Source organism: Asparagus officinalis, chromosome 2 (genome assembly GCF_001876935.1).
Source record: "Asparagus officinalis chromosome 2, Aspof.V1, whole genome shotgun sequence".
Classification (NCBI taxonomy): domain Eukaryota; kingdom Viridiplantae; phylum Streptophyta; class Magnoliopsida; order Asparagales; family Asparagaceae; genus Asparagus; species Asparagus officinalis.
In genome coordinates, this window is record NC_033795.1 from 36856686 (window position 1) to 36865235 (window position 8550).

The 8550-nt window shown below is 36.7% G+C and overlaps 1 protein-coding gene across 1 annotated transcript; it reads right to left on the reverse strand.

Annotated features, from left to right (window-relative positions):
- Positions 5273-6088, reverse strand: LOC109831064 (protein FAR1-RELATED SEQUENCE 1-like). Its single transcript, XM_020398402.1, has one exon. It carries the CDS (start codon positions 6086-6088, stop codon positions 5273-5275), a length of 816 nt encoding a protein of 271 aa, XP_020253991.1.

The window sequence follows — 8550 nt, forward strand, 5'->3', positions numbered from 1 at the left end:
ATGCATTTAATTATCAGCGATAATTAAAAAGAAGAAGAACTTACAGGGTTCGATGACCCACTCTCAAGATAATATCTGATTCTTCAATTTTATTTATAGGAAGGATCTTACAATGCATTTAATTATCAGCGATAATTAAAAAGAAGAAGAACTTACAGGGTTCGATGACCCACTCTCAAGATAATATCTGATTCTTCAATTTTATTTATAGGAAGGATCTTACAAGAGACTCTTCACCACACTACAAACTCACACTTAGACTGGAAAATAAAATGAGACTGAAAAATATAGCACACCCTTACAACAAACTACACTTCTCCTTATATAGATGAGGAGAGAATAAAGATATATGACACTTGGCAACCGCACTGACACTGCACTGGCAAACGCACTTGACAAAGCATCTACTTTCCAAAAGGGGCTTTATAAAAGTTCCTTTGGAAAAAGCTTCTTTAAGAAGTATTGAAGAATCTGATGAGTGGCTCCCCGAGGCTCAACTCATAAAAGTAAATTTTACTTTACATTATTACAGTTCTTTTCCTTTACCTTTTAGGTCAGATGTCGGAGCCTGATTTGGAATCCCCATGGCAGCCTTCCAAATATCTTCCTCTTCTTCTTCTTCTTGTGCATCTGGCAGAGTGCTATCATCACCGCAAGAATTAATACTTTTACTGGATTGAGTATCCATGGTGTCAAAAACTTTGAAAAATTGTCTTTTCATCTGATCAATACATTTTTGCTGAATTTCTGCTTCTGAGGCTTGCGGGTATTTCCGCCTAATCAATTTAGCTAACTGCATCATTGGGTTAACTTTCTGAATTTCTTGAGACATAGAGTTTTCGAGAATACTATGATTTCTCTTAATAATTTCTTCAATTAATTGAACTTTTTCGTCGATAACGATTCCGTTCCACTATCTACAATAATGGTTTCTTTTGAGAATAGGTAGATGAAGATCATCCCAATCAGACTCAAAGGTCCATGTCCATATCCATGGAATCTCAGTTTCAGAGAAGAAGTGAACATCACATAAGCCTTCGACAATATTATTGTCTTCCATTTTAGAAATGACAGGGTGAGATTCTACCCAAGCTGAATATAATTTAGCTATTGGTTCAGGTAAGATGCTTAATTCAGCACCATAGGTTGTTCACCAATTGTAGAACCATGAAGGAATACCCTTTTGAAGAGCTTCTGGACAAAGCTTTATTAGCCAAGTATGTTTATTTTGGGGATTTTGGTATAAAAATATATTGTAAAAAGCTTGCTTATAATCCCAATAGTTGAAAGAATAGACTTGGTTGGAATTCTGGGCTTTGACCAAAGGTAAGTCCTGATTTGGGTTTAAGGCCCATTTACGAGGTAGAATAACCTCTTTGATTATACATTTACTGAAGTTGGGGGGAACAGTTCTATTTTCAGAACCCCAAAAATGAGTTATTTCCATTCCCTTTTGCATAATTAAGGTTCTCATCCATGACCTTGATTTTAATGACAAAGTGGGATAATAGTTGTCATTTAAATATCTTGTTCTGATATGATCAACATCTTTCATGGAAGAAATATCTTCAGGTTCTAGATATAAAACTGTCTCTGATCCCCTTTTAGGTTTCCATTTTACTTCTCTTTTGACTATAGTCGAGAAGGGCTCAGGATTATCTTCTTGGTTTACCTCATTTATAAGGTCATTGACCAGGCCTTTATAAAAGGCTTGAGATGAGCTTGGGCTTTTAGCCTGGCTACTTGAGTAATTCTTTTTAGCTACAGTTCTCCATGAACTGGGCTCAGTATTTGAGTTTTCAAAAAATTCGTTATACAGAGGATTTCCCATGCGCACTGATGCGTACGCATCAGTTCTTTTCTCGTCAAAAGCAAGGTGTTTTCTGAAAAAAAACATCCGACAAAAGCAATCACGAATCTCGAGCTCGTGTTTGTTAAAGCAGGGGTTTTTTTGAAAAATGGCGATGACGAAATCAAAAATAACACAGCGCATTGAATCAGTTCTCGAGCTCGTGACCTCTCTCCGACTTCCCCCATTTCTCCCAAAATCACAGCGAATTTTTTCAGCCAGCGAATTGAATCAGCCGACTTCCCCCATTTCTCCTCCTCCGTCAAGTTCCCCAACTCCACCCACCACGAAAGTAGCATCGCCGCTGACAAAAACCGATCTTCCTTCGAGCTCGAGCGCTCTCTCGAGATCCCCATTTCTCCTCCTCCATCAAGCCACCTCCTTCCCCCAACTCAGGTAAGGATCACGACCATCCATTCCCAGCTCGTTACAGGTTTTGATTAGGGTTTTTTTTGATTTTTTTTTGATTTTAGGTGTTTCAGCGTCCTCTCCCCCAACTCCAGCTCCAAGTCACCGCAGACGAGTTCGTGGTCGAAGGTACAGAGCTCTGTCGGTCTTTTTTTAGGAATCAATCTATAATCCTAGAAAATTTGTTCTTTAATCCTGGAAAAACTTGTTCTTTAATTCTGGAAAAACTTGTTCTTTAATCCTGGAAAATTTTGGTTGAAAGTAGCAGTGAGATTCAAGCTTAGGAAATCTCTTTTTTTAGGAATTATAGATTGATTACAAGAACTAGGGATTTGATGCTTGAACTAGGAATTTTAATCTGAATTTGGCTTTTGATCTCTGTGCTTTTTGACTCTTGATATTATTAGCATTGTTGTAGAGCAGGGATATGAAACCCAAAAGCATCAACTCTGCATGTCCAATAAATTAGTTTGTTAGGTAGATTAACTCAAAAAAATTGAAAAGGGGAAAATGCAGTTTTTGGTTTAACAAAAGAGATGACCGTGAAGGATGTTTGTGTTCTTTTGGGTAATTATGTTGAAAAGGAACTTGACACTATACGAAGAAGCTATAGATGGACAACAACGGGTCCAATGCATTTTGAAAAGGAATCTGTGAAATATTGTTGTAGAGTAGTTAATATGCATCGCCACCAACAAAACATACACACCCAAAAAAAAGGATGCAGGCTTTTGATCTCTGTGCTTTTTGAAAAGGAATCTGTGGAATATTGTTGTAGGGTAGTTAATATGCATCGCCACCAACAAAACATACACATTGATGAACATTGGTTATGATTTTATATAACAAATTCCTGTCTAGATAAGTTAATGAAGTGAGAGCACAACGGTATGTTCCAATTTAAGTGTTCAGTGCGTAGGATAAATAAGTTTGATTGAGCACAATGGTATTGGGTATTAATTTGAAAGTATTCAGTGCGTAGGATAAATAATTACTTTTTTAACTTTGCTTGCTAACTGATCATTTGTAAAAATTTTGTTTACCCTCCAACCTGGGGTATTTTCAGGTTATCCATGGCTAGAAAAAGTTTTTATGTTGTGAAGAGAGGTCGACGATGTGATATTTTTAATAATTGGGAGGAATGCAAATCTCAAGTAGATAAGTTCCCAAATGCCTCCTACAAAGGGTATGCAACATACGAAGATGCTTTGATTGAATGAGAGAAGCACACACTTGCTCCCGATTTAGCATCCAGCTCGAGGCCTTTCCAAATATCTGTTTATGCTCAAGAACAAAGATATTCAGTGAGCCATAATCTGGATGTGGACAAGGAAAAACTTGGGGAAACTTCTATTTTCTCTATCTATGTTTTTGTATTAGGTTCATTGTTTACAATATTAGTATTTCTAGTATGTATCATTGCGGTATTTGTTGGTTTCTACATTGCAAAAAATATGTGATGTAATTTGTATTAGGTTCATTACTTTCTTTGAACTGAGGGAACTTTCATGTGATCAATTTTCAAAAAGCTCAGTATATTATTGCTTTCTTTCGGAATGAGTAGACATATTAAGTGATTGATTTATTTTACATACTAATTTAAGTGTTTATCTTTAGTAATGTTCCCTTCTTTCTTTTTTGTTTTATGATGGCAGAGTACCTCTCTCTATTGAGTACCTCTCTCTATTGAGTCAAGATTAACATTCTTTGTTCAGGAGATGTGAAGCTATCTTGGGTTTACTCGAACAGCATGTAAAAGATCCCCAAGCTCATGTTTATACATTTCAACAGCAGTTATAACTTCACCAGCTAAAGAATTAGCGCCCCAAATTCTCATTTCAAAAGATTTTAGAAAGAATTAGCGCCCCAAATTCTCTCTCGGCTAAAGAACTTTAAAGTAACAATCTGAAATAGTCCTGAAAAATTCATAGTGAGTGCAAGTAGATGAGTGCCAATTTTGGACGGCGGTACCTACACCAGCATCACTCATTTCAAAAGCATTAACCACATGGAATAACAAGAGTACATACATAAAACCCACCACTTACTCACAAACTGATTCACAAACTGATGTCTAGTATAACAAAAGTACATACATAAAACCCAACCACTTCTCACAAACTGATATCAAAAGCATTAACCACATGGAATAACAAGAGTACATACATAAACCCACCACTTACTCACAAACTGATGTCTAGTATAACTCCCTCAAACGAGTTGCAACTTACACACTCATGCACGTTAACCTAAAGTTCAATGCATTTAGAACGAGACTTTAATACCAAGCAAGGCCATAAGCTGAGAAACATAGTTTAGTTACAATAGATATTATACATCAAGTAGGAGACAACAAATTCCTGCATCTATCTGCTGAAAACATCACGTCTGCAATTTTCATTCTTGAATACAGTACCTGCAAGGAGCGTGCAACAAGTATACATCAGATGTAATCTAATTTGTAGATGTAATCTGAAACAGAAGGTAACAATTGGATGATGAGCATGTCATTAAAATGACCAATAGATATCACAGTACCCATATGCACTAAATCTGGCAAAATAGAAGCATGTAGAAGACCGTCTTCATAGGAGCCCATCATCCCCATCTTCACTTGATGACCCATTACCCTCTTGCCAATTTGTATCACCGCATGTAGAAGACCTACATTATAATGAAAAAAATATATATACACACCAAGGGGATAATAGAAGGTGAAGAATAAGAAAGGCTTAAATAATAAAAGAATTACTACTTACGGATTTGTGAGTGCCGGACAATTTCGCTTATCATGTGATTGGCCTACTTTACCACACCCGTGGCAACGTCTATCTTTTTTATTTTTTTCTCTAGCCATTGCTTTCTCTTTTTCTCCCTTCAACCTTTTTCCGCACCCTTTTGCTCGCACTTGATCGGGTTCATTGAAACTATTTTGAAAAGTACAAGAATCCTGCACACAAAGTACAAGAATCCTGCACACTAGTACCATCATCCATTAAATTACTACTCATTTGATTATTTTTCTCGGTGAAGCTCTTTGCAACCGACACTAGTACCATCATCCATTAAATTACTACTCATTTGATTATTTTTCTCGGTGAAGCTCTTTGCAACCATGCGGCCACTAACCATGTGGCTACTATTGAATTGGTCGATTTGCTCATTAATGATACGCACTCCATCGGTAAACATCTTCCTCGTTTCTTCACATACAAGGGACTTGTCAACTAATTCCAAAGATGATTGGATAAATTGACTCCGTGTTAAAAGATAAGAATTGTCAGGGCTTATCTGCATACCTTTATCATCAACCACTGTCCCCAATTTTGCAGACTTAGTCCACCTCTTTAAGATGTATTTATTGGGCAATATTTCAGCATCAAATTTCATCAAGTAGGAGATAATGTGAGTACATACGATTCCGACACTTTCAAACTTTTTACAACTACAAGAAACCAAATCCAAGTCCTTGTCGTAAACGATTTCACGGACTTTGCTTGTTGCGAGCTTCTTTCTTTGAATTTGATACACACGGCGATTCTCGGTTTCCCTAACAAACTGCAACTTGTAGTTAAAGCTGTCACACACTTCAGCCTCAAACTTGAAATACATCTCATTAGTGTAAATATCAACCATTTGCTCCAAAAAGTCATGATTTATTCTAAGTTTAGGTTTCTCAAGCAAGTCTTTGTGATCGGCCATCAACTCCTCATGACGTTGGCGCACTAGTCCCCTACCAAACTGTATCATAAAATCCATCAATGAATTATTCTTCGAAACAAATGTCTTGAAGAATGCATGTCCACTTTCTGCTCGTTGGCTACTTGACATGTTTGCTGAGAAAATGTGATTAACATATGCAGGAATCCATCTTGACCGAAGTTCATATTGGTCTTGCAACCACTTGTTTCCTTCTAAACCACTTTTCTTAATTAGACTTTCCCATTGTAAATCAAATTCTTCAGGGGTCTCTGATTTCCAAATGCAAGCCGAGAACTCACTTTTATAAATACTATACTTCACTGCATCAATTTTCTCAGAAAACTTCATTAATATATGCCAACTACAATACCTGTCAAAAGAATTAAATAAAGTGTTAAAAAGAAAGACTATGCATATAAATATTTTTAATAATATACACAAACTATAATACCTGTGAAAAGTATTTGGAAGAACAAGAGGGAATGCCTTAGTCATCGCTGGGTCTTGATCGGTAATAATCATCTTCGGGGCACCACCAGGCATACTTTCCAAAAATTGATTAAATAACCACACAAAATCATCAACGCTCTCATGATTCAAAAATCCACAAGCAAAAACAATTGTTTGACCATGATTGTTAACCCCCATTATTAATGCAAATATAAGGCCATAGCGATTAGTGTTGTAAGTAGTATCAAAGATTACAACATCAATGAAAAATTTGTAAGCCCGCCTTGATCTTGCATCAGACCAAAAACAACGAGTAATCTTTTGTTCCTCATCGGCCTCAATTTGAAAAGTAAATGCGGGATTCTTTCCTTGTTCTAATTTTAAATATTCATAAAACATTTCACCATCATGCCCCTTCAAATCAGCCCGTATATCCCTTTCATGATTATACAAATATCTTTGAGTGCACCCAATATTTTCTATACCTCCTGATTGTACTCCAAGAAAACTGAATTGTTGATGCTGAGGTATATTCACCATAGATAACTTTTTAGTTAGAGACTTTATTGCGGCTGAAACGTTACGATGAGATCTTAAAAGATGAACCTTTGATGGTGTTGATAGTGGGTGACTGTGCTCCTCATTAAAAACAGTAACAATGTATTTTCCGGAGTTTGATTTCAAAACATCAATTTTGGCAGTACAATCCTCAGCTAAGCTTCCTCGACGTCTTTTCTTTCCAACATCCGCAATTTTTAAAGATTTTCCTTGTTTAAAACTAACATACTCCTTCCTTCTTATTTCACAACTTCCCGGCTCTTTCTGAGTAGTCCAAGACCTTACACTAAACCCAACTGCTTTAGCATAAGCATTATAGAATGTCAAAACATCATCTATTGTGTCAAATTCTTGCCCTTTTTTGGCCTCAACTCATCTGAAACTTGAGGAGTATATATCAAATCATCGTCGTCCAAGTTTACTTCATTAGCTTCAGTGCCCAAGTTATCCATTCTGTAATTAACCATGTTAAAAATATATGCAGATTAAGATGTAGCAAGTATTGCATACTAACAGGTTTAATTTTGATGTGGGTGATTAAGACATTAATCTCTCAACTGTAGATCAATAATGAAGAAAAAAATAATCCAAATTGCTTTCAGAACATTTTCATGAATAATTCATTGGTGGATTTTATGTAATAATGTAATTTGACAAGTGGACACTAGCTTTATAGGAAAGCCCTATTTTCTATTATTATAAGTGGTAATTAAACGAGTGTGAAAAATCAAGCATAGGCTTAAGGTGCACCATATTATATAGGACTAGCAAGTTTTTTTTTGTATCTCAACAAATTGAAACTGTACTTCATGATGCTTTGGATCAAGGCCGGTGAGAGACAAAATAACAAATATGTCCAAAAGCTAGGGTTAATTGTGGATAGACCGTCTGTATTATCGCCAAATTGTAATAGAACTCATGTAGTTCTATTGTTGCCGATAGACTCCGGAGTAAATTTTTTGACTCTTTCGTGCTCAGGTGGTTTATTTGTACAAAAACTCTCTTCTCTAAGTATAAAAGAGAACAAATTTGCTCACTGCTAATAATATCAAGAGTCAAACAGCACAGAGATCAAAAGCATCTGTATCAAGAGAACAAATTTTCCAGGATTATAGATTGATTCCTAAAAAAAAGACCAACAGAGCTCTGTACCTTCGACCACGAGCTCGTCCGCGGTGACTTGGAGCCGGAGTTGGGGGAGAGGACACTGAAACACCTGAAATAAAAAAAAAATTAAAAAAAACCCTAATAAAAACCTATAACGAGCTGGGAATGGATGGCCGTGATCCTTACCTGAGTTGGGGGAAGGAGGTGGCTTGATGGAGGAGGAGAAATGGGGATCTCGAGAGAGCGCTCGAGCTCGAAGGAAGATCGGTTTTTGTCGGCGGTGATGCTGCTTTCGTGGTGGGCGGAGTTGGGGAACTTGACGGAGGAGGAGAAATGGGGGAAGTCGGCTGATTCAATTCGCTGGCTGAAGCTGTGATTTTGGGAGAAATGGGGGAATGTTTGTGGAAAAATTTTGCGGTAAAAGAAACGAAGGAAAATTGATCTGTATTCCTTTAATCTCAATTACAATTAGATTT

What these genes read in the sequence shown, in the direction of transcription:
- LOC109831064 (XM_020398402.1), bottom strand. Translation starts at nt 6,088, where the DNA reads ATGTCAAGTAGCCAACGAGCAGAAAGTGGACATGCATTCTTCAAGACA.